Source organism: Mustela lutreola, chromosome 14 (assembly GCF_030435805.1).
Source record: "Mustela lutreola isolate mMusLut2 chromosome 14, mMusLut2.pri, whole genome shotgun sequence".
Taxonomy (NCBI): Eukaryota; Metazoa; Chordata; class Mammalia; order Carnivora; family Mustelidae; genus Mustela; species Mustela lutreola.
The window spans coordinates 46,562,041-46,588,657 of record NC_081303.1 but is presented as its reverse complement, the minus strand read 5'-3'; the positions used below and the strand labels follow the sequence as shown (position 1 = coordinate 46,588,657).

Below are 26,617 nucleotides of genomic sequence, written 5' to 3'. Positions count from 1 at the left end.
TTGAGCTGGTTCCATACAGCTTTCCCTTTTTATGCCTCCACAATTGTCCTGTGATCCATCAGCCCAAATAATGTAAATGAATGAAATAGTGCTAGGGTTCAATGTGTAGAAGGAAGAAAGGCACAGCTCTTACACTGGATTGTATCCTCATGTCAGAATGAAGCATTATTCATCCATGGAAAGTGTGACCAGCAGTCTACTCGCCTGAGTGACTCCTAAGAGAACTCACAGGAGGGCGTTCATAACCCCAGTCATATGAGCTCAGGCCCTGAAGCTTTTATCATCTGAGTGAGGGCAGAGACATCTTCAGGGCTGACTCATATTAATCAAGTTCTGAGGACTGCGGTATAAAACCAGACTGTCAGTATTTTAATATCTTGAGTACCCTTTTTATCAACCATTTGGAGTATTCTTTCTCCTTATGTTAGTGGTTGTTAAAATACGGTCTTTAGTCCAGCAACATCAGCATTACTGTTAGAAATGTGTCGTAGACCCCAGAACTCCTAAAATTAGAAACTCTAGAGGTGAGGCCCAGATCTATTCTAACAAGTTTTACGTGGAATTTTGACAAATACTAAAGTTTGAGCAGCATGGTTTTCCATCTCTGCTTTGATTCCTTACATCTTAACCTCAAAATTTGTCCTTGAAGGAGCAATTTTCTTTTTCTTTTTTTCCAAGTTATATAATGAGAGTGTTGGTAGAAGAAAACACCTCTAGTAACCCAAAAGTTCTGGTACTATAATACAGTGATAACGTGTGACTAGTCAATTCTAGGACACAAAGTAGCTAGTGAACCACCTGAGAATTTTAGAAAAAAAAAACAAACAAACAACTGTTTAAATCTTGAAAACAGTAATTATTAATGGGCTGTTATAAAGTATTTGTGGCAAATAAGGTTTTTGTGGTATCTTTTAAATTTAACTTTATTTGGTCATCAAATGTTCTTGAATGTGGGCTCTTCTGAGCAGTTTTTTCTTTTTTTTTTTCCCCAAAAGGTTTTTTTACTTCCTATCAATGGGAAGAATAAGATTAATTTATGTCATAAAAAATTCTAATGATTTTGTTATGGAGTCAAATTTTATACAGATATTTTATAAATCACTTTTTAAAGGCCTTTTATGCTTAATAAAACCTATAAAACATATATACTTAATAAAACATACTGTAAAATGAAATTCAATTATGCTGTGTTATGTTATCAATTATAATTTCTCTCTTTGTGTATTTTCATGTATGGGTCTATGTGAATGACTATCAATTAGGCTTTAGAAGATCATAGCATCCGCCATGCAAGAATTCTGGAAGCTTTAGAAACTGAGAAGCAAAAAATTGCTAAAGAAGTACAAATACTGCAGCAAAATCAAAGTAATAGAGATAAAACTTTTTTAAGTGAGTATATAATGATTTTAGTGGGCATTTTCTAAAGTTTTACGTGTGTTATTTCATATGATGTAATTGCTAAAATGTTAGAGTTGGTTGTCTTTGTATATTAAAAATGATTTATTTTGGATGTTGCTTTTTTGGATCTAAATAAATTTGCAGAATTTTTAGTTTTTAGAATATTTAGTTACATAAGCAAATAGTAAATAAAATTTCAAGTGATATTTTAATGTGTAACGTGTTTTTAAAAGTGCAATCTCTTTTTTAAAAAAAATATTTTTTTTAAGATTTTATTTATTTGACAGAGAGAGACAGTGAGAGAGGGAACATAAGCAGAGGGAGAGGGAGAAGCAGGCTTTCCGCTGAGCAGAGAGCCCGATGTGGGGCTCGATCTCAAGACCCAGGGATCATAACCTGAGCCAAAGGCAGATGCTTAATGACTGAGCCACCCAGGTGCCCCTAAAAATGCAGTCTCTTATTCTAATTTTTTAGGTCTTACATCTAGACTGGGCATTGGGTACTTCCTCTTCTTTTTCACTTGAATCTTATTTTTTGTGTATACTTCTACATTGCTGTAATGGAACATGGCATGTTTTCAATGACTTTTTCTCATTATGGAAAATTTTGAACAATTTATAAAAGTAGAGAGATTGCTACAACAGACTCATACATTTATCATCCAACTTCAGCAATTTCTAACACATGTTTGGTCTTGTTCTGGTTGTACTTAGCCCGCCTGCCTCCCTGGACTGTTGTGAAGCAACTCCAAGACATCATTCCATTTGATTTGTAAATACTTCACTATATATCTCTGCATTAGATAAGAACTTTCTTCTCTCTTTCTTTGTCACTCTTTAAGCATAACCATGATATTGTTAGCAAACCTAAAAATATTAATAATAATTTCTTCTACTCATTAGATTTCTAGTCTACATTCAAATTTCCTGGATTGTGTCATAATTTTTTTTTAATATCTTGTTGGTTTGAATCAAGATACAAACATGATCCTCACACATTGTGTTTGGTAGATATGCCTTATAAGTCTTATTCTATTTTTATTATTTTTTAAGATTTATTTATTTTTTTTTTTAGAGAGGGAGAATGCGTGAGCTGGTGTGGGGGATGGAGCAGAGGGAGAGAGAGAATCTCAAGCAGACTCTGAGCTAAACCAGAGCTTGACTCATGGCTCAATCTCAGGCCTCTGAGATCACAACCCGAGCCAAAATCAAGAGTCAGACATTCTTAACCGCCTAAGTCACCCTCGTGCCCCAGGTCTCTTTTATTTACATTTATTTTTCATTTTTATTAAGTAGTCTCCACGTCCAAAGTGGGGCTTAAACTTACAACCCTGAGATCAAGAGTCACATGCTCTACCTGCTGAGCCAGCGAGGCACCCCCATTTAAAAAAAGATAGATTTATTTATTTATTTATTTATTTTAAAGAGAGAGCAAGAGCACATGTGAGTAGTGGGAGGGACAGAGGGACAGAATGCCCAAGCAGACTCCCTGCTGAGTGCAGAGCCCAAAGCGACAGATCCATGACCCATGAGATCATGGCCTGAGCCAAAACCGAGAGTGGGATGCTTAATGCACTGAGCCACCCAGGTGCCCCTTTTTAAGTCTCTTAACCCATAAATTTGCTTTTCTTGTCTCTTTCTCCTTGTAATTTGCTTTTTGAAAAAATCAGTTTATTTGTCCTATAGTGTCCTACATTCTGGATCTTGCTCTTGTATCTCTATGGTGTTGCTTAACAGGTTCCTCTGCCCCTATATTCCCTACACAATGGTGGCTATTTCTTCAGGCCTATCAGATTCAGATTCAATTTTTTAGCAAGAATTACCTGGTAGTTGTGTTGTATATTTTCTATAGCTTCTATTTTGAAATACATTTGAAGCTATTAATGCTTGTTATATCTGTTGGGAGAAGTAAATAAGTACATTGACTAATACATCTTTTTATTCTTCTTAGAGCCTAAAAATAAGAACTTGCAATGAATATCTGGCTTTTTTACCATGCATATAATGAATTTTATCCTTTCAAAAAAGTGTTCTAATGGAAGATTGGTGATAAGTTTGGGTGATAAAGAAAATATGATAAGATCTTAATTTTAAATTAGGAAAATGGAATTGTGGCCTACACTATTTCCCTTTTTTGTTCTGATATCCTGAAATATATGTTTAAATTTTCAGGCAAAATAAAGAAAGATTGTGGTTTTATATAAGTAAGGCTGTAGTATGCTTTACCCAATACTTTAAACAAATTATAAATTCAAAAAAAAAAATCAGAGGGGTTCTTGGGTGGCTCAGTGGGTTAAGCCTCTGCCTTTGGCTCAGGTCATGATCTTAGGGTTCTGGGATCAAGCCCCGCATTAGGCTATCTGCTCAGCAGGGAGTCTGCTTCCCTATCTCTCTCTCTCTGCCTGCTTGTGATCTCACTCTTTGTGAAATAAATAAATAAATAATCTTTTAAAAAAAAAAATTGAGAACCAGTATCTTAATGTACACATTGGGTTGGATGATGGATGACTCCTTTAAAACAAAATTAATAAATCAGGAAAAAAATCTTTAAAGATATTAGAAGACAAAGCATTGTCTTTGGCATTTCCTCTCTTATGAAATCTTTTCTGTATCAACTTTCTATATCACTTTCAGTTTTTTTCTGTGTCTCCAGAGGTGAAAGACATCATTTGCTATGAAGAATACTTTAGTTCAGGCTTGAGGAAAAGTTACTCAAACATTGCCCTTACTTTCTGTAATAGTTAAAACTATTTATTTAAAATCAATTTTTTTTTCAGGAGTTCTGCCTAGTGATATAAGTCAGGGCTCATATGTGTTTTTTGATCATCTCTGTGTGTTTTCTACTAGTTCAGACAAATTGGAGCTCCATGAAACTCTCAATGATGATTCAGGAAGCCAATGCCATCAGCCACAAATTTAAAAAATGTTATGTTTTTAGCAGGTGAGCAATTTCTTAGCCTAATTATAAAGTAGTTCTTTGTTTTAAACTAACTGACCTTCATAGGATTGCTTTCTAAATTTAGTTTCTGCAAAGACATAGTATCTATATGATCTTTCTAGGAGAGATCAGTATCAGAATTCCCAGTGACACATTTGGACTCCCCTTTCAGAGCTCACTCGGGAGTAAAAGACTTTCAATAATTAGCATACCATACTAAATACACTAAGTATGTTTATAAAATACTTATTTGTTAATATAAGTATATTTTATAAACAATAATTTTAGGTGTTTTAGGACTTTACTGATTTTCTTTTGAGTTACAAACTTACTAATATTACATGTTTGGAAAGAAATATACCTAATTAGAATATGATTTTTAAAATTCCTATATAATAAGTTATTTTTATATAGTATATATTAGTCATGATTTTTTTACTATAATAAAAATGCTTAACAATGGAAGATTTATCAGTGGACTGAATTTTTATGGAAGTTGTTTTAATTCAGAAAACTCTTATAAATGGGTATGTATGTTTTAGGATAAGCATTTTTCTTTGATCTTTCTTTCAGACATGATGTATCAGATAAAGGAAGTAATTCTGACACTTATGTTCGGGTTCGTAACCTACAACTAGGGATCTCAACTTTCTGGAGTCTGGAAAAGTTTGAATCTAAGCTTGCAGCAATGAAAGAACTTTATGAGGTTTGGAATATTATTAAAACCTTTGTAAAATTTTTGAAATAAAAAAATATACAAGTGATGTGTTCTTAGTAAAGAAACTTTGGCAAATAAAGGAAAAGGCAATTTACATTACCCAAACCAATCAATAGTAACAATTATGTATGTTTACTTTACTTTTGCCTATAATAGATGGGGTTTTATATAATTCATTTTAATATAGGTATACCTGTAATAGAGAAATTTAGTGCTGAATCTGTCCACAGTTACACTTGTGTGTTTTCAAAATTTTGCATTTAAGCTTAAGAGAAGAAAAAATTTGATAGACATAAAGCACTTTGCATCATTTGTCATTATCTTTAATGCCTATAATGTATATTTTTACATAATTATATTTTCCCATTGCTGTGCTTTTTGGTATTATCAGTTGTTTTCTATTTTAATAGGACTAAAAATATCCCAGCACATATTGGTTTTTAATATCTTACAAAAGCACTGTACTGAAGTCATTTGATCATTCTTGCCTTGTCATATACATTAAAATATGGTAGATGAGTTACCTCCGTTACTATCCTAGATCCTACTTTCAACTGTTGAAATATTCTTTGACTATTTTTCTATATAACTATACTATTTTTGAATCAAGTTCTATATGTATAGTATTTTGCTTGAACTTTAATTAGTATTACTCTAAATACTTAAAATTCAGGTTATTATCATGATTCATATAGTCAACCAAGGAGTGATTGAATCTTAATGTTGTCAGAGTATTCTTTTATTTTTCTACTGAGGATTTATCTTTTTTGTTTTTACTGTCTTCTAACTCCCAAGTTTATGTTTTTGAATCATTTAATGATTTCTGTGCTTTTTCTGTGATAGCACTCTTTCAATATAATTTCTAGCATCATGTGCTTGATTTTTTGTTTTGTTAAGAATGTGATATTTTTAAGACTTCATTTATTTGACAGAGTGGGAGTGGGAGAGGGACGCAGGGAGAGGGAGTGAAAGAATCCTCAAGCAGACTTCCTGCTGAACACAGAGCCCAGTGTGGCGCTCAGTCCCAGGCCACTGAGATCATTACCTGAGCTGAAATGAAGAGTTGGATGCTTAACTGTCTGAGCCACCCAGGGGCCCCAGGAATGTGTTATTTTTAGACTTCTGTCAGATAACCTGTAATTTTGTAATTTTTAATTTAAAATATAACAAATTTAAATTTTTGTTTTCTTTTAGTTGCTGAACATGTTTTAAAGGATTTTATTTATGTATTAGAGAGAGAGAACATGAGCAGGTGAAGGGACAGAGAGGGAAAGGGAGAAGCAGACTCTCCGCTGAGTGGGGAGCCCAATGTAAGGCTTGATCCCAGGATCCTGGGATCATGACCTGAGCTGAAGGCAGATGCTTAACCCCATGAGCCACCCAGATGTCCTAGTTGCTAAATATTTTTTAACGTAAACTAATAGAAACCATATATTTTATTTTTCTTAGAGTAATAATAATAACAAGAGTGATGATGTCTTTTGTGATCCTGAAGATGAATGGGAACCTGACATTACAAATGCACCGGTTTCTTCCTTTTCTAGAAGGAGGTAAAGACATTTTGTTACTGTTTTTTGTTATTGTTGTTGTTCTGGGTATATATTTATAGATAGAAAGAAAGAAAGAAAGACATTTCCTTATTTTAAAGGAACTATCTATTGTCATAATGGATATGTCTGTGAGAGACTGAGTAATATAAGAGATATAGTATGTTAGTGATCAAATTACAGCACTTGGGGCATTAAATTGTTTATCGGTCACTAAGAATGGGAAAAAAATGGTCAGCATCTCACCAGGTAAGTCTTAAGAGTGACTGAGAATAGAATAAATCTAATTTCCTATAAAAAACGAATAGTGTTTATTACTTTTAAATTACCCTTCTTCAAGAACTTGGCATGTTCTATGATATTTTATTGTAAGTTATAGAACTTTAAATGCTGTCAAGTTAGTATGAGCACCACAGAAGAATAAATATGGTGATAGAGAACTTATATGTGTGACAAATTCTGCTTATTAACTAAAACCATAAAAGACTTCCACAGTGAATAGATGTTTTTCAAGGAAAAACTAGTTCTGTTTAGACCTCAGATGCTTAGATTACAGAGGAGCAAAATGGTATAATAGAATGGTCGTGGTCTTGGAACCAATTTAGCTGCTTAGTTTGGTTTTTAAACAAAGACTTCTTTTTAAACAAATACTTCTTCATTTGGTTTTTAAACAAGACTACTGTCTGCTATGTCTTGAGGATACAAAGATGAATAAAAAAATACTGTCTTGTCCCCAAAGAACAAGAATTGAAGAGACTAGAAGAACAGTTGATAAAGACCCAGAATCAGGTCAGGCAGAAGAACTGGAGAGGAAAGTATGGTTTTATGCATATTCAAGAGGAAGATTGAATAAGGATTTGGCTAGCTGTGGGGTTGAGGGTGATAAAGGGCTCAAGGATGAATCCTAGTCTCACAGGGGTAACTGGCTAAAGGAAGGTGGTGTTCCCAGACATGGAGGGTCAGATTAACTTATTTTTTTTTTTAAGATTTTATTTATTTATTTGTCAGAGTGAGTGAGCACAGGCAGACAGAGTGGCAGGCAGAGGCAGAGGGAGAAGCAGGCTCCCTGCTGAGCAGGAAGCCTGATGCGGGACTGGATCCCAGGATGCTGGGATCATGACCTGAGCCGAAGGCAGCCGCTTAACCAACTCAGCCACCCAGGCATCCCAGATTAACTTATTTTTGAACACAATGAGTTTGAGATTCCCAGGGAGCATCCAAGTGTATACATTCAGATCTAAAACACGGAAGGAAGGATTTAAGAATTTTCAGGATGTTAGAGTCCATGGCATTCTCCATCCAACAGAAGCATCATCATTGTCAAGAACATTTACTTAGTGCTTGCTGAGTATTATCTCAGGTGGTTCTTACACAAAACTATGAGATCAGTGCTGTCATTACCCACCTTTTACAGATGAAGAGGCTGAAGATTTAAAGAGGTTATAAGTTGTCCAAACTCACAGAGCTGATAAAGGAAGAGCCGGCCCTCAAATCCATGTTTGAGTGACTCTGAAGATCCTGATTTTTCTTGACCACTGTGCCACATTGCCGCTCTGTTGCATATGAAAGAGCAGAATCTTTCTGGTTAATTTCTTTTTTCCCCCACCCCGCCCACTTCATCACCTTCAGCTGCAGCTCAGAATCCATTTGGGTTTCCAGACCTTTTCAGGCCTTTCTTGTTTTTGACTATGATTATTTTAAACTCATTTTAAAAATTTCAAAGAGATGGAACTACTTTAGAAAGATTTCTTCCTCCTGTTACTTCTCTTCTATTTGCTATATGGTAACTGCTAAGCTACAGTTGGAAATAGCCAAGAAACAAGAATTGATACATCTTATCTTATGTGTTACATACATACCAGCTGTGTATTTCAAGCTGAAAGAAATCAAAGCACGTCCTTTAAACAGATTCTGAGTTTCTTGAGCACAGGATATATATCTGTATCCCTTATAATGTACTATAATGAAAAAGTCACAGGCTCATGTCAGTGTCCTGGGTTCTAACTTTTTTCATTAAGTTTTTAATTTCAATTCCAGTATAGTTAGCATACAGTATCATATTAGTTTCAGGTGTGTAATAGAGTGATTTATGCCGAGTGTACCCAGGGGCAAGTGACATTACATCTTTAGCCTTCAGTTTCCTCATCTCTAAGATGGAGACAGTAATGCATTTCTACAGCACCTATTGCTAAGTTTAAGTGAGGTCATATATAAAAACAATTGTTTCTTCCGCTACTTCTGCAATGACCACCGTGGGACTGATGATGATGTCGTGAAGTAGTTGTAAGGATTCGAGATAAAGTATGTAGAACTTTCACCACAGTGGATAGGTGTTGAATAAATGGCAGTTCTTAATATTGGATGTTTATATGTGCTAAATAAGATTAAATCTTGGAATACAGAGATGATATTTTTTTTTTTTTTTAAGATTTTATTTATTTGACAGAGAGAGAGATCACAAGTAGGCAGAGAGGCAGGCAGAGAGAGAGAGGAAACAGGCTACCCGCTGAGCAGAGAGCCAGATGCAGGGCTCTATCCAGGACCCTGGGACCATGGCCCAAGCTGAAGGCAGAGGCTTTAACCCACTGAGCCACCCAGGCGCCCCGATGATCTTATTTCTGATTTAATACCAGTGATATCTTTAAGTGGTATCTTCAGGTGATTTATCTTGAGGATTTTAGAACAGTGTTGGGTTCTCCAAAATGAGCTAAAGATGGCCTATGGAGCAAATTGGGCAGAAGGCCTTAGGGTATGTAAGGTAACCTAAAGTAACATAAGCCTCCCCCAAATTCAGACCAGAACTACAAATTCATCAGAGATGAATTTAGATTTTATAATATTGGTTTCTTACTGTATTTTATTATAAACAGATACACATTGGTGTACTTAGAATTATGGATCACAGTATAATTAATGAACATTAGTGAGCAACGAGATGAGTGAAAAAGGTGAAGAGAATTAAGGGTACATTTATTGTGATGACCACTGAGGAATATATAGAATTGTTGAATCACTGTATTTAACTATATTGTACACTTGAAACTAATATAACACACTACATGTTAATTATACTTGAATTTTTTTAATTAATTAAAAATGTATAAAGAACATAAAATTTTAGCTTATTGAAAGTTGGTGATCTACATCTTATTGTCTGCTAACCCCTAGGTTAATAACTAGGGAAGCAACAAAAGTTTAAATTATTACCAGGAAATTAAAACTTCTTTTGATATTTTGAAATTAGGCGTTTTCATGTGGTAGAGATGTTTTCTTGAGAACTTCTAATATTTAAAACTATCATATTTTTCTTAAAAAATGAATTGCTCTTGGTCAGAGACCTTGTATATGAAGTTTCAGCCTTGTAAGAATGTTTATGACAGAATTGCAAACTCTGAGAATGCCTGCGGGTAATGGAAACACTGACAGATTCTTAATTATGGAACCGTTACCTGGCAGCGAAATGCCATAGCCGCTCTGCAATGAAATAGACTGGTTTGGATGCCCATAAATTGTGATTTGTTCTGTGGACAGTCAAAAGTAAAACTTCTCCTGAGGTTAAGTAAAAATTCTTTGAAGGGAATGTGACAGGCATTTTGTTTGAGTTTAAACATTGTTTAACTATGATAGTGTTAGAAGAATAAATTTCCCTGGTTTAGACTTACTGTAATGTACCCTTCCCTTTTATCCCTAAATACCAAAAACTGTTACCTTTGAGGTATTTCTTATTCCTATTATCAGTCATATTGAGGTTTGATATTTCCTTTCCCTGTTATGAGTTGTATTTCTGTGTTTTTCTTGTAGGAATTCATGGGGAAAAATATATTTGAAACATTTAGATGACTCCAGATGGAATATGTTTTTGTTTAATGATCTTTTCAACAAACAGTATTTTTCTCTGGCCGGCAGTGGTAGAGAGTTCTGTTAGGAAAAAGACTTCAAAGGATCCCCTAGATTTAGATCCAGGTCACAGCTCGAGGATTCACTGATACAACGAGGGCTGGAGTTGACAATGTGGTTTAAAAAATGGGCAGATGAATGGCAATGTGGAAGTAGGCTGCTTTTTCCAGTAGCAGTTAAGAAAAATGAGTAACAGCCAGACAGCCAGTCATACTCCAGGCAGAGATCAGAGTGGTTTTATAGGCTGAGGGGAAAGAGGCAGCGGAAAGAGAGAGTGAAGATAGAGTCATTCCCTCCGTTTGTGTTACTGCTGCACTTCACAGGCATTCTGCTTTTCACACTGTGTAGCAAGTGCTTACTCGAATGTTTTTTTATGTAGATCTTCTCCTTGTTTAGAATCCTCGCTAATCTCAGCATAAAATCCAAGCTTCCTTGATTGGCATTACGGTCAGCCTCAGGCTGGCATCTTCGCACCCCCTAGCGTCTCCCTTGCTCCTCTCCACTGTCCTACTGCAGTCCTTCAGAATCTCACTCTGTCCTTGAATGCACCATGCAAGGTGCATTCTTTGATCACTGGGGCTTCCCACATCCTGGTGCCTGTGTCTGAACCACTGTTCGTTCCCTCCTTCCCAAGCCTGCCTCCCTGTTGGGCTAACTCCTATGTGTCCTTCAAGGTCATGGTCCCAGGAGCCCCTCCCCCCTCCCCACTGACTCCTTGGGCCAGGTCAAGTTCTTCTCCAGCAGAGCATGCTCTGCTTTCATGGCATATCACTGTACTGTAATTATTTGCCTAATTTCTCTCTTTTCCTATGGACCTTAAGTTCATGAGCCCAAAAACCATGTTTCCTGTGTTTAAACACAGTATTTAGAACCTGTTACTCTATAAATATGTGTTCCATTTACTTAATTATATGCTTAGAATGATACCTATAAATAGTAAAGTTCTTGCTTCATAAACCAAATGAATTTAACTATTTATTGATGAAAATGTTTCCACAGAAAACACACACCTGCATACCCATTTTCTTTAGAGAATTAAGAATATTTTGTTTGAGATTTTATTTATTAATTTAAGAGAGAGCAGGAGAGAGAGAGAGCACAAGTCAGGGGGCAGGGCAAAGGGAGAAAGAGAAGCAGGCTCCCTGCTGAGCAGGGAATGCATTGCGGGACTCGAATCCAGGACCCTGGGATGATGACCTGAGCTGAAGGCAGAAGCTTAACCGACTGAGCCACCCAGGTGCCCCAAGAATATTTTTTTAAAGATTTATTTATTTATTTATTTGAGAGAAAGGGAGAGAGCATACACGTGAGTTGGGAGAGGGGCAGAAGGAGAAGAAGAAACAGACTCTTCACTGAGCAAGGAGCCCTGCTTGGGGCTCCATCCTAGGACCCTGGGATCATGACCTGAGCTGAAGGCAGGCACTTAACTGATTGAGCCAGGTGCTCCAAGAATATTCTTAATATTGTTATTCCATGTAGTATATAACCACTGATCTTATGGTTTATCTTTTTTTAGGAGCAGGAGCTTGATGAAGAATAGAAGAATTTCTGGTTGTTTACATGACATACAAGCCCACCCAATTCAGGATTTGCATTCTTCCCATTCATCAGGTATTTTTTCATCACATTTTCTTGTATACTGAGAAAAGTATCAAGGCTTATTGTTTACCAGCACAATAAAATGTTATATATCTGTGTATCAACTTGTTTATTCAGTATTATTTGAGAGTAAGATGTTTTACAAAAGTAATTTTCAGGATGCCTGGGTGGCTCAGTTGATTAGGCAGCTGCCTTCAGCTCAGGTCATGATCCCAGGGTCCTGGGATCGAGTCCCACGTCGGGCACCTTGCTCAACAGGGAGCCTGCTTCTCTCTCTGCCTCTGCCTATTACTTTACCTGTTTGTGCAGTCTCTCTGACAGATAAATAAATAAAATCTTAAAATAAAAAAAGTAATTTTTCCAGGTAAATTAAAGCTGTCTTTTTAAGGGCCATATTTAAAAATTAAAGAAAATGAAGAGCTCTTTGCTCATTTGCAGTTTTCAAAGAGGCAAACAAACCATGTGTGCCTTTAGTATGGACCTGCCCAGGCAGCCACGGGGCTAGGCACAGTGCAGTGTGCAGCTCTGGGAAGTTGAGCAAGTGTCCTAACTTCTCACCTTAAGTGCCGTATTTTTAAACCAGAGTTTTGCAATGCTTTGTAAAGTGTTGATGTTGGATTTTAGAATGCATTAACATCATCATCTTACTGAACAAAGAATATATTGTTAACTATTCATGATGACTAGAATATAATCACTATTATCCTGGTAATAATGGTAAAAAGTGGTAGAGCTTTGCATTTTGTAGCTTTTCTTTTTTCTCTTCCCAAATCAAATTCTTATCTTAGGCCTACTCTCTTTTTTAAAAATGCTTTTTATTTTGTTTTGTTTTTTAATACCCCAAACATGGGGCTCGAACTCATGACCCCAAGATCAAGAGTCACATGCCCTAATGACTAAGCCAGCTATGTTCCCCTCTCCTAGACTCTTAATAGTCCCCACCCTTTGTCCTTATTCTACCTTCCTTTTAGTTTGGTGTTTCATCATCTATGAACCTGAAAATAACCTTGTTTATTAAATGAGAATCATTATACTCATGAGTTAGCATTCCAGTATAAAGTTATTACCAGAGGTTCCAAATTAGCTCTTTAAGCTGTTTCCATTTACTTCTGGTTTGGACAGTGCTTAGAAAATTAGTCTGAAAGCCTGTCTCCCAGAGATGTGATATATTAACTGTACATAATAATTGGCTTTAGCCTATTTTAATTATAGTATGCCTAGATAAGGAACTGATATAAAGTAGAGCTAATGAGACATTCCTTTTAATAGTTTGTTTTAGTATTGCCTACACTTTCAGCTCACGAATTAATTTAATTAATTTATATTATGATATTTATATTTATTCTATTTATATTATTTTTTGTGTAAATACCATTGTTTTCACTAATTTCAGAGTTTCTTAGGTGTTCCCCAAAAGTCAATAAGGAAGGAGAGTAAACCAGTGGTTGCTTAGTTGATTTGCATTGTCTATTATTTGTGTTGTGGTTGAGGAACTACTAACCTATGGATTGACTACACTGAGAGATGAATTGACTCCTTTATAAAATTGTGTTTTCAATTAGGCTTATTGAAGTAAAAATGCATTGAAATAAGAACAGCCTACTTTGAATTTACTGACAAATGAGTCTATAATATGCTTGTGTTAATACATTTATTTGAAAGTATTGTGCCTGAAAAGTAGGCTTAAGATGGCTATTTTCTACCGATACAGGATTACTGGAGAAATCGAGCCCTATTTACTCAAGTTCAGCAGAATCTTTTCTTCCTGGAATTTGCAAAGAATTGATTGGGTCATCCTTAAGTTTTCTTGGACAGAGTTATGATGAAGAAAAAACCATGGCTGACAGTCTGATGGATAATTTTCTTAAAATTTATCACGGACTATTTGCCATTTCCAAAGCTCATGAAGAACAAGATGAAGAAAGTCAAGAAAACTGTAAGCAAACTTACAGCTTTTATTAACTTACATGAATGATTATTTTCTGCGCATTACATATTCTTTTGAAGGAATATTTTGCATGCATTTTCTGACCTTAATGGTGATCATATATGAGTTCTTTTATCTGGAGATTATTTCTTCCAGTAATTCTCCTTCTTTTTTCAAAGTGTTCTCTTCTGATCGAACAACCCAGTCACTTACAATCCAGGTCACCTGTGCTTTTGAGCAGCTCGTGGTGCTAATCAAACACTGGCTGAATGAAATTCTGCCTTGTATCAGCACAGCAAGGCTTGAGGATGAATTGAGACAAGAGATCAAAAAACTAGGAGGCTACATACAGTTATTTTTACAGGTAAATTGCTTTGCTGATTATCATTTGAAGAATTCATTTATTCAGCAAGTATTTATTGACCTACTGTCTGCATCTTCCCCAAAATTAGATCTGTAGAATGTTCAGAAGTGATTTCTGCTTTATAATTCTGAAACTGTGGTTATCTATGATTGTCTATTAATTATGGCTTCTGTGCCAGGCACTGAGAGTTCTCAGTGATTTACAAATATTAACTCATTTAAATCTCTTAACAACTTCAGAAGTGGGCACTGTTATTAATCACCATTTTATAAATGAAGCAATGGAGGTACAGGGTATGTAGCTTATCCAGTGTTATAGGCGTAGCCGGTAAGTGATGGAATTAGGATCTGAACCCGGGCAGGCTTGGGCCCAGAGTTCATGCTCTTTACTATGCATATTCTACTATGCTAACCCTTAGTAATGGCTATGGGGAAAAAGGCAAAGTCTTGCTTTGGTTGTTTGTTAGATTAGTCACAAGCCCAGCGATGCACAGGCAAGGAAAATAATTTTTTTTCTGTTTACCTTATATCAAGTGAGATTAGACTTGGCTCTGAAGAAGTAGTAAGCTAAAAGCTTACTCTCTGTCATATAAAATCTGGGGGTAGGCATGGTGGCTCTACTCCACTCCTTGAGATCCAAGCTCCTTCCAACATACCTTTCTACCAAGCCAAATCATGGCCCTTTATTTCATGGTCCACCAGAGTGGTGGAGCTCTGTCTGAGTTCAGTGCAGTGGGATGGAAGAAGTGACAAAGAAGAGAAAGGCCAAACTTCCTTTAAGGGAAGTTTCTAGAAATTTCCCTATGACATTTCTCTTTATGTATCTTTGGTCAGAACTTCATTACATGACCATATCTAGCTACAAGTATTATTGGGAAATGTACTTTTTTTCTGGACAGATATGTACCTAGTGGAAAAATCAAGAATTCTATTACTACAAAAGAAGTGGGGAATTTGATATTGGATAATACCTAGTCACCCACCATTTCAGTGAACTCCTCCGTAAGAATTCTTTGAGTAGGGGTGCCTGGGTGGCTGAGCCAGTTAAGCATCCAACTCTCAATTTCAGCTTATTTTATGATCTCAGGGTCATTGGATCAAGCCTTGTGTCAGGCTCTGTGTTTAGTGTAGAGTCTGCTTAGGATTCTCTCTCTCTCTCCCTCTGCCCTCCCCCTGCTTGTGCATATATGCATGTGCTCTTTCTCTCTAAATAAATAAAATCTTAAAAAATAAAAAAGAATTCCTTGAATATATGAGGGGAACAGATATAAAAATATCAAAAGGGATAGGTTTCAGTGTTTTTAATGGGTGACTTAGATTCATAACAAAATGTTCTAAAATGTTGAACAAAACTTACGTTATTATGCCCACCAAGAGACTTTCTACATTCTATTATTGTGGTAGAAGTTAGTTGTATCAAATACTTCCTGAGGGGCTATTTACTTGATAGGATTTGGAAATGTTTGTTTGATTAAGTAATCTCACTAGTCAAATTGAAATAAACCTTTATTTTTTTATGTTTTTTTTTTAAAAGATTTTATTTATTTATTTGACAGATCGAGATCACAAGCAGGCAGAGAGGCAGGCAGAGAGAGAAAGAGGAAGAAGCAGGCTCCTTGCTGAGCAGAGAACCTGATGCGGGGCTCGATCCCAGGACCCTGGGATCATGACCTGAGCCGAAGGCAGAGGCTTTAACCCACTGAGCCACTCAGGCGCCCCTGTTTTGCCTTTTAATATAACATTTCTGTAAGCCCATACACTTCCATGGGCAGTTAGCTTTGGGCAGTTAAAGTGGCTTAGGTGTCTTTTTCTCACAAGGACTCCTCATATGAAAGATGCTCAGTTGGATACTTGTTATTGAATTAATTATAAATTCACACTGGATGAAGGATCACTTTGGATATAAGCAGTGAGGAAACAGAACGACCCTAGGACAGAGAGGTGGGCCTCAAACCAGTATGGGTGAAGTAACAGAGGAAGGAAACGTTCTGATAGCACAGAGCCATGAAGATGAAGGCTGGCCAGAGAGCAAAGCTGGGGAGCCAAAGCCCGAGAGTCTGGCTTATGCTTGAGCCTGGAGAAGGAAGCTAGTCGAAGGGTTGTGGTGGGAAGAGAGTGTGAGATATACTTAGTTGGCACTTGGATTTTAGATGCAGTTCAGGAACAAGAAAAAAACCCCAAACCCATTATTGGCATTTGGAAACCCAGTGTTTGAACCCATGCTAAATTAGTTCTATGTCCTTTGGCAAATTGCTTAAATTTTTAAGGTCCCCATTTTCTCTTTGGGAAAACAAAAATAACAGCGCCTATCTGACACGGTTGCTATGAGGATCAGATGGATGGACAAGAAAGTGCCTGTGAGAGTAACTGGTGTGTAGTTTCTTTCCTTCTTCTCATTCTCTAGGAAGAACACTTTGAACTTAACTTAGGAGTTGTGACCTATAGCCCTATGGGAAAGGTTTTATGTAAAGAATCAAGGATGGAGAGAACAGGTGACTCGAAGGAGAGATTAGACCAAGCTCAGGAAAGACTTATGTTAAATTGGCAAAACTGAATTTAGTGACTATACTTCCTACCTAAGTGTGGTTTGAGAATTCTTACCTTGTAGCAGTATTATAAGCATGGCCTAGAAAGCAAGCCAAGAGGAGTATGCTGAAGAATCACTGCAGTTGGCAGGTAAAAGAAAGAAAATCTTGGGGGCGCCTGGGTGCCTCAGCTGTTAATCAACTGCCTACTGCTCAGGTCATGATCCCAGGATCCTGGGATCGATTCCCTGCTCAGTGGGAATCCAGCTTCTCCCTCTCCCACTCCCCTACTTGTGTGCCCTCTCTTGCTGTGTCTCTCTCTATGAAGAAAATAAATAGAATCTTTAAAAAAAAAAAAAAAAAAGAAAGAAAGAAAGAAAGAGAAGATCTCGGTGCAGAGGGGAGGCACGCTTCATTCTTCTTGGGCATGTGTACTCTGGTGTAGAAGCCTTTTGTTTGAAGGGTTGTTTTCCCCCTTTCACTTCCCTTTCCTCTTCCTTCTCCCGTGATAAGAGAAAGTATCTTTATTAACCATCTGTCAGATGGCTAATGGGACAGGAAAAATTCAAAGGCAAAAAAGAGCCTCATTTTGTTCCCTTTTTTGGTGTGGGGGGCATTCACTCATTGCTTCTGTCTTCTATTTAGTTCACTGCATACTTGTCTTATGTCTCCTATTAGCATGTAGGGTCTTTGGGCATAGAGGCTGTATCCAAGTGATTTTATCATCGTTAGTAGCTACAGGGTTGCATGTTTTTTGATTCTGAGTGAGACTTTTATGAAGCATAGTCACGATATGAATGAACGCAGAATTTATTTTCTTCAAATTGCTTTTCTTGTCTTTTCTTTACCTCTGTTTATAATCTCATGTATCTGATGTACTGATCCATTTTTGTTTTATAGGGATGTTGTTCAGATATCTCATCAATGGTAAAAGAGGCTCAAACGAAAATAATCCGAATTGTACAACAAGCTGTAAAGTATGTGGGACAGTTAGCAGTTCTTAAAGGGAGCAAGCTGCATTTTCTGGAAAATAGTAGCAATAAGGCTGCCGGTATTCAGGTAATTTGGTAATATTAGTTTTGGAAGACTTCATCTGAGGAACAGTAGTCTTCTGATAATAGTATCAACTAAACAGGATAAGTTGTTTTTCTTTTAAAATAGTTCATACTTTTAATAGCCTGGCCCGACTTATCAAAAAGAAAAGAGAAAGGACCCAAATAAATAAAATCATGAATGAAAGAGGAGAGATCACAACTAACACCAAAGAAATACAAACTATTATAAGAACATACTATGAGCAACTCTACGGCAATAAATTTGACAATCTGGAAGAAATGGATGCATTCCTAGAAACATATAAACTACCACAACTGAGCCAGGAAGAAATAGAAAGCCTGAACAGACCCATAACCAGTAAGGAGATTGAAACAGTCATTAAAAATCTCCAAACAAACAAAAGCCCAGGGCCAGACGGCTTCCCGGGGGAATTCTACCAAACATTTAAAGAAGAACTAATTCCTATTCTCCTGAAACTGTTCCAAAAAATAGAAATGGAAGGAAAACTTCCAAACTCATTTTATGAGGCCAGCATCACCTTGATCCCAAAACCAGACAAGGATCCCACCAAAAAAGAGAGCTATAGACCGATATCCTTGATGAGCACAGATGCGAAAATACTCAACAAAATACTAGCCAATAGGATTCAACAGTACATTAAAAGGATTATTCACCACGACCAAGTGGGATTTATTCCAGGGCTGCATAGTTTGGCAATATTTAAAACTGTTTCAATCTAAATTAGTTAAATGTACTGGATAATTCTGGAATCTTCACTTTGCTTTTTGGATTTTTGCTTTGATGATGCATACCTACTCTGGAGGGTTTGCACAGCCAATCAACACATACAGAACTACATAATTCTAGAAAATTTGTATTTGCTTGCTCTAAGTATTCATGCAATTAAGAGCAGTATTATATTAGAATGTTACTGTGTTATAGCAACACAGCGTTCTAAGATGACTTTATTTTTAACTTAAATTTTCCTTAGTTAACATAGAGTGCAATATTGGCTTCTGGAGTAGAACTCAGTGGTTCATCACTTAATACCCATCACCCATCTAACCCATCCTCTACCCACCTCCTCAGACAAATATTCCTTATTAACTGTTATATGTGGAATGTTAAATTAGAGATTTGCTAAATTTATTACATGTTATATGTGGAATAGTAAATGATAGATTTTCTTACAGACCGTTTTTATTCCAGCTTTAGTTGAATTTAATAAACTAGGAACTTACTGTAGTCCTAAAATAAGCAGAAAATATAATAATTATTTTATAACTTAAAAACAAAACACCGAATTTTCTACTTAATGCTTAAAAACTTTTTCTAGGAGGACTTCATGGATGCTCTTTGTGATGGTGTAGGCTTAGGAATGAAGATTCTATTAGATTCTGGACTAGAAAAAGCAAAAGAACTTCAGCATGAACTCTTAAGTCAGTGTACCCAAAATGAGGTAAGAGGAACAAAAGTACATTCTATATAGTACCAGATGGCCTATAAAGTTGATTTTTAGAAAATAGTTTAATTCAACTAAATTGGATTCTTATAAATTTATGTGCTTTAATTAGTGTTGAATTTTTTTTTTTTTATTTTTATTGATCACATAATGATGTGATCATTATGTCAGTTATTGTCAGTGAACCCACTGTGTATTAACTCCAGAGCAGAATGGAGTCTGGCAGTGACATCTAGTGTTCACTTTCTGCTGGTCTCTTTCTTCCTGATCCTTGTTTAGGTCTCTGCTTTTCCACCTAAGAATAGAAACTACCACTTACTAATGCCATATTTTAAACTAAATATTTTGCCAAAAGCATTCATATCTGTTATTTCATATCAAGATACAAAATCAATGAAGATTTGAGTGACTTCCAAAAATATGCTTCCCCAGCACCTTCTTTAGCTAACTGACGTTAAACATGAACCCAGTAGCTGTCTTAGAGGTGGCACTGTTTAAAACCAGTCTCAGTTTTTAGCAATCATTTATCAAGTCCATGCTCTGACTGTTCCTTCACCTGTTGACTGTAATAATACTTATGTCCTAGATTGTGAGTCATTTATTTACTAAATTATTTCCCAGTGCAAGTATGGGACTAGGTGCTCTCCTTAGAATAGGGGTGAACCTCCCCACTTTGCAAGGGTGGAATTACTTGGGTTTTACGGAGCTGGAGGACCTCGTCCAGTCATCCGAGCCAGGGTTTTATATTCTACCTATGGGACACCTAAACTCCACAGGCTACAAAACTAAGGTTTGTAAATCGTTGTTCACGCACGTTAATTTTCATTATTGGGAGTTATTATTAGTGAAGTGGGGACTCAGGAGATAAGTTCTAATCTTTACAGCAGTGAAATCTCGGAGCTCTGTCAGTTCTAGAATCTTGTAACAATTTCTTGTTAAAACCATCTCTGTCCATTTCCTTTCTTTTTCTGGAGTCAGTCAGCTGGGATGGAGCTGCCTGGGGATGTTGTGTTTGCTGAGCTCACCCCCAGGAGGAAGGTACTCATTTACATACATACTGTTTGATCTAGGAAAGACAATTAGGTAGAGGACCCTTAGCGTCCACCCCTGTGGCCCATTTCCAGGAAGGCATCAAGTAAGTTAGTTTTTTTTCTTTCCTTTTAGAAAAACCTTTTCATTAATGCATGTCTAGCTTCCTTATCAGGAGAGAAATTGTCCATGTAAGCTAGAGGGGCTCTCCAACCCTCCTCAGACTAAAAGGCTACATGGGTTCTAAAGGGCTATCATCTCTGCCCAAACTGGCTCAGAACTGGAAGAAACATTGAACATTAAATTGCTCTCCTGTTTCCTGTGTAGCCTTGAGCTGCTCACCTGGGCCCCTCACGTGTTGCATTTAAAAAGTGAGGATGAGCATACGAATGCCCTAAGATTGTTCTGAGGATTTTGTGCCATGAAGAACAGTGGACAGAAATGCTAAACACAGTTACCCCGCAGGTCTTACCTGCCTCACTTGGCTCGCGCTTGCTCTCGCTGTATGTTTGCCTTTCCCATTTTGTGTTATTTTGCTTTTAAAATACAAACACATTCAAAAGGAGCTCATTTTGTCACTAAATCAAAATACATGGGCCTAGTCCTAGGAGACATGAGGCTGGTTTCAGTTCTGTAACGCAACTTCGAATGAAGGCAGTGGACTCGTACCGCCCACTGCCCACATCTTCAGCTTGGTTGTGCTCAGCTATAGCACCATTTGTCCCCAAAACACTTTCTCTGTCCTTGTTTGCAAAGTATAGTATCCACTGGCGTAAGTGCAAGGGGCCTGGAGTCAATTAATGAAAAGTAGATGAGAAGTAAGCTCACCCGAATGTGCTTCGAGTAGTAGGGCGGGGCGCAGACGTCAGCTTGGCTGCAGTTTGCAGGAAATGCATAGCAAAACGGTCAGGCCCATTTTGCATACAATTCGTATTATTGGCATTTTCAGGCAAACTTCTCCCTCCCTTCCTCTTTTTTTTTGTTTTTTGAAGATTTTATTTATTTATTTGACAGACAGAGATCAAATGTAGGCAGAGAGGCAGACAGAGAGAGAGAGAGGGGGAATCAGGCTCCCCGCTAAACAGAAAGCCAGCTCGATCCCAGGACCCTGAGATCATGACCTGAACCAAAGGCAGAGGCTTTAACCCACGGAACAAACCAGGCACCCCTCCTTCCCTTTCTCTTAATTACTTTCTCTCATAGTCTGTATGCCCTCGCTGTATAGTCATGGTGGGATTTTAGCTCGTCATATTCTCTTAAGTTAAAACTCAAGAACCTGTGGAAGGAAAACAAAGAATCCAAAGAACTGGAAAATGGGTTCAAACATAAGGCATTGGATTTATAACTGTAAAGCTGGAGCCAGGGGAAAAAAGAATTTGTGTGTGCCTTTTTTTTTTTTTTCTTTAAACCACATAGAGAAACTTTAAGTTAGACTTTGGGAAGAGCTGTGTGGGTGAAGCCAATTAAATTCTTCTCACACCATCCCCGGCAGAAATTAAGTGAAAAGGTACCTCATGGGGGCAGCATTGAGCAGTACAAAAGCAAAGGCTTTAAACCGAGACTGGGGTTCCCACCTTGGTTCTGAGTCTTAGGAGCTTGGAATCTGTTTTCATATTTGTAAAAATGAAGACAGTTGCATATGCAGCATAGAATTATAATTGAGAAGCATATAATAAAACATGTAAGGGAAATCACTCAGATATAGGAAGGCAAGTACTGACAGTAGTTAATGATACCTACTATGTTATATATTTGGAAGTTGCTAAGAGAGTAGAACTTAAAAGTTCTCATTGCAAGAAAAAAAATTGTAACTGTGAGGTAATGGATGTTAACTAAACTTCTTGTGGCGGTGGTTTTGCAGCATATTGAATCATTATGTTGTACAGTTTTAAACTAATACAGCATTATATGTCAACTATATTGCTGTGAAAATGTATATGTAGTTCTTTGAGCATAAATATCTGCTTGATAAATTAGTTACCTCACCCTCTTCAAGGGAAGGCTTGGAAAGTTCATCCCTATAAATATTTAAATGGGATAAAAATATATGTATATAAAAAATATATGTTTATAAAAAATAAAAAAAAAAATAAAAAAAAAAAACACAAAATGCTGTTATTATCACAAACATCAGAGTGTATCTATAGTTAAAATAGAATCAACATGCAATTTATTTTGAAAGAAATTCTGCCTACATATTTAGGTACACTGGCTGTTTAATTGCAGTCCCAATAATAGAACTCAAGTCTTTTGACTTCTTAGACTAAAATTCTTGCTTGTCTCGTCTCATAGAGTTCTAGGATTTTTAAACCTCTAAATAATTATTTATATAGTAAAATATGTTCATATTCTATATAGGTTACCAAACAGATGAAAGGTAAAGCCATGGGATTGATTGGATGTCTTGAAAACATGTTTGCTGAGTGGAAAACAGTAAGAGAAGCTTTAATGTTTACTTTGGTTTGGTGTATTTTAGCATTTCGTTCAACCGAAGTATTATGATATGTTTATTTCAGTTTTCATCCTTAGCCAGATAATTCCTTTGTGCCTGGTTAGTTGCAGCATGTGTCATAGTTTTCTAGCTACTTCCTCTTGGACATCATAACTAATTTTTTAAGAAAGAGATAAGATAATGTATAGAAATTGATTAATAGTGTTTTATCTGTTTCTTTCTGCTACTAGTTTAGTAACTATCAGCTTTTCCTGAGATAGTTACTGGCTAAAAAATTGTGTTTAATAATCAATATGCTTGAAGATTTTAAAATATAGGTGAATTAGACAAATTATTTTCAAATCACAAGTAAATAACAAAATATAAATTAAGTGTATATCAATGTGTCAAATAGGAGAGAAATAGCTATGGCTCGAAAATTTTTATTTAAATAAAAATAAATGGGAGATATATAATGTTGAACTCTAAAAAATTAAATTTATCTTTTATGATATTGGATAATAAAGGGTACTGTTGTTTTATTTCATTCCCATGTAATATGATGATTGTACTTTGATTTAAAATTAATTTAAAATTCTTGGGGCTCCTGGCTGGCTCAGTTAGAAGGGCATGCAACTCTTGAACTCAGGGTTGTGAGTTCAAGTCCATATTGGGCATAAAGCTTAGTTTTAAAAAATTCTTTTAATTTAAAAAATAAAATTAATTTAAAATTCTTATTTCTTTTAAAAACAGTAATTACTGTTTTTAATTGTATTATTGTATGTTGTCTTGCTTGTAGAATATTGTATGTTGGTCTTACTTGTGGAAACAGAACTAAGCACTGGTGAGGAAAGTAAACTCATTTTCTTTCCTGAAGATAAGACTCTGGTGATTAAAATTATATTGACTAAGCCTTACTGTCATGTAGCCTATTATGTATCTTTAAAAATATTAACTTTATTTACAGAAAAGTTTTAGAACTGAACTACAACAAGAAGGTCCTGGATACCAAGATTTGAAGAAGACGATTAATCTTGCACAGGAATTCCTGAAGTTAAAACATTGCTTGGAGCAAACTATTCAAATTATTATTTCTGCACTGAGAGGTATATACTCCAGATGGATTTGTAATTAATCAAAATTTAATAGTTTAAGAACTCTCAGATATCTTTTCATTTCTAGTCTAATTCATTAACTAAAGTCTAATTAATGCTACTTCTTTGACACTAATTATAGAAACTTGTATGGTCATATTCTTACTTAATATATCTAAGTACTTTGCCTAAATAATTAGATCCTAAAAACCCAGGTGTTTAATTAGCAGATAAGCTGAGTAATCTTAAGTCATTTAGATTTATCTTGACAGGGTTACTTTGACCTGAAAGATATGTAGAGTCATATAAGAGTAATAAATACCTCATGAAAAATTAAAACGTTAATTAACTTTTTCTTCTTCTTGCATAGGATGCCACATGGACAAAAATATTCTCAAGAATTGTGTTGAAAGTCTTTGCAACTTGGCCAAGGATTTTCATGATGATTTGAGCATGTGCTCTACTTCTCTTGACAGCTGTGAGAAGAGACTACCTCGAGTTGGCCATGGGGGACTAGAATCTCTAGCCAAGTCACTCCTCTTATGTTTTGAATCAGAGGAAAGAGCTGATTTGTTGAATCCCTGGGAAACTTGTAATCAAAATACCAGAGAAGAAGGACGGCAATCTAAATCAAGCAGGACCGACTCCATTAGGAATAAAGGTGTACCAAAGCGTGTCTTTGAACTCCATGGCTCGTCCCCAGCAGTGACCTCAGAGGACAGCATGCCCAGTAGGATTCAGTGGGTGTGAATTCTGATATGTAGGCACTTTATGACCATCCATGAAAGAGAGAGAACACTGGGTAGGCAATTTTCCTTATGTAGGAGAATATAAAAAGCCGGAAGTCAGCATAAATGTTTCAAAGAAGTCCACATCTGTTTGATGGCCTTCCATTGGGAATGGAGAGTATAAGCATTATGGAATTCTGATTTCAGAATGTGCATTTAGGAGTTTCTTGGCAGATAATTTTAAATAGGCATTCACCGTATTGGAACATGGTGGCAAGATAATGAAATTAGGAGTTCGAAAACAAGTGAATGGTCATTTCTCCAGTTTCTCATTGCCTTTAATTTTAAATGTTTATTTTTCACATTGATATACTATTTTAAATGTTTATTTTTCACATTGATATACTATTTCTGGTTGGTTCTTCAGCTTGTTTGTAAATGGTTACTATAGTTACTATTAAGTTATTTTCTCATGAGTGGAAACACACAAATAATCAGTTACCTTTATGCCTGTGCCTTCTCTCCTCTGCAAATAGCTACAATGAGGTTTATGGTGAAATTGCCAATTGTAGGTGTTACTAAGGCAGCTTAACTTACATTGTTAGATCTAAAACTGTTTTCTTGAAAGGTTAACTGGTTATCTTTTTGAACAGTGTGTTCAAGGGCAGTTTCCTTTTCTTTCCAAATAGAAATAGTTACTTGAATATATATTAATAAAATGGCTTGCTGGTATAATAGTTGACTATATTATCTATTAATGGGAGCTGTATGAATATAGTTTAAAACCAATAAAATAGTGCCAGAATCATCTTTTGAATGGGGTTAAGAAATCAGAGGCTGGACCTTTTCTTGATAATGCTTGTTTTGTTAAGGTGTAATGAAAGAGTTTGTACGTGATTTGGTAAAGGTTAAAGATCCTTATTATATCTCACAGTTGATCTGCAATCAGGTAATAAAGACAATATTCTCCTTTTGGGACCTTTCATTAAGGAAATAGTTTGACATTTTGACCACAGGCATATGTGGAATCTGGAAAGATACTTAGTGATTCTGTTTGAGTGATATTGAGCAGTTCCTGGAGAATGATTCTTTTAAATAAACTGATCCTTTCATGTGCCCCTTTCACTTGCAAATACCACTTTTGCCTGAGAAGTGAAAATTGGATATTAGTACCATGAATAAGTTCAGTAATTTCCTTTTTGGGAAGAGATTGTAACTACTACTGGTTACTGTAGCCAGAACAATGTTAATAAACCATGTGCAGTATTGCCAGGTGCTTTAAAATGGTGCAGTGCAGCAAATTTGCTTTAATTTTCTTTTTCTTTTTTTCTCTTCTTTCTGGCATTTGAGCTTGTATTCTTTCTGAAGTTCTAAAAGTATTTTTTTTTTTAAATTTTTTATTTTTTATAAACATATATTTTTTATATACATATATTTTTATCCCCAGGTCTGTGAATCACCAGGTTTACACACTTCACAGCACTCACCAAATCACATACCCTCCCCAATGTCATAATCCCACCCCCTTCTCCCCAACCCCCTCCCCCCGGCAACCCTCAGTTTGTTTTGTGAGATTAAGAGTCACTTATGGTTTGTCTCCCTCCCAATCCCATCTTGTTTCATTTATTCTTCTACCCACTTAAGCCTCCATGTTGCATCACCACTTCCTCATATCAGGGAGATCATATGATAGTTGTCTTTCTCTGCTTGACTTATTTCGCTAAGCATGATACGCTCTAGTTCCATCCATGTTGTTGCAAATGGCAAGATTTCATTTCTTTTGATGGCTGCATAGTATTCCATTGTGTATATATACCACATCTTCTTGATCCATTCATCTGTTGATGGACATCTAGGTTCTTTCCATAGTTTGGCTATTGTGGACATTGCTGCTATAAACATTCGG

The 26,617-nt window shown here is 36.2% G+C and overlaps 1 protein-coding gene across 1 annotated transcript in view; it reads left to right on the top strand.

Annotated features, from left to right (window-relative positions):
- Positions 1 to 26,089, top strand: part of KIF14 (kinesin family member 14) — a 52,878-nt gene extending 26,789 nt beyond the window's left edge. Inside the window, exons 19-30 of the mRNA XM_059146478.1 lie at positions 1,263 to 1,389; positions 4,245 to 4,338; positions 4,909 to 5,041; positions 6,503 to 6,603; positions 12,014 to 12,108; positions 13,808 to 14,032; positions 14,203 to 14,387; positions 17,812 to 17,970; positions 19,304 to 19,426; positions 22,817 to 22,891; positions 23,857 to 23,995; positions 24,354 to 26,089. Coding sequence (XP_059002461.1) covers positions 1,263 to 1,389; positions 4,245 to 4,338; positions 4,909 to 5,041; positions 6,503 to 6,603; positions 12,014 to 12,108; positions 13,808 to 14,032; positions 14,203 to 14,387; positions 17,812 to 17,970; positions 19,304 to 19,426; positions 22,817 to 22,891; positions 23,857 to 23,995; positions 24,354 to 24,733 — 1,836 coding nt within the window. The 3' untranslated portion in view covers positions 24,734 to 26,089. The remainder of the gene's footprint in view (positions 1 to 1,262; positions 1,390 to 4,244; positions 4,339 to 4,908; positions 5,042 to 6,502; positions 6,604 to 12,013; positions 12,109 to 13,807; positions 14,033 to 14,202; positions 14,388 to 17,811; positions 17,971 to 19,303; positions 19,427 to 22,816; positions 22,892 to 23,856; positions 23,996 to 24,353) is intronic.
- The last annotated feature ends 528 nt before the right edge of the window (positions 26,090 to 26,617 follow it).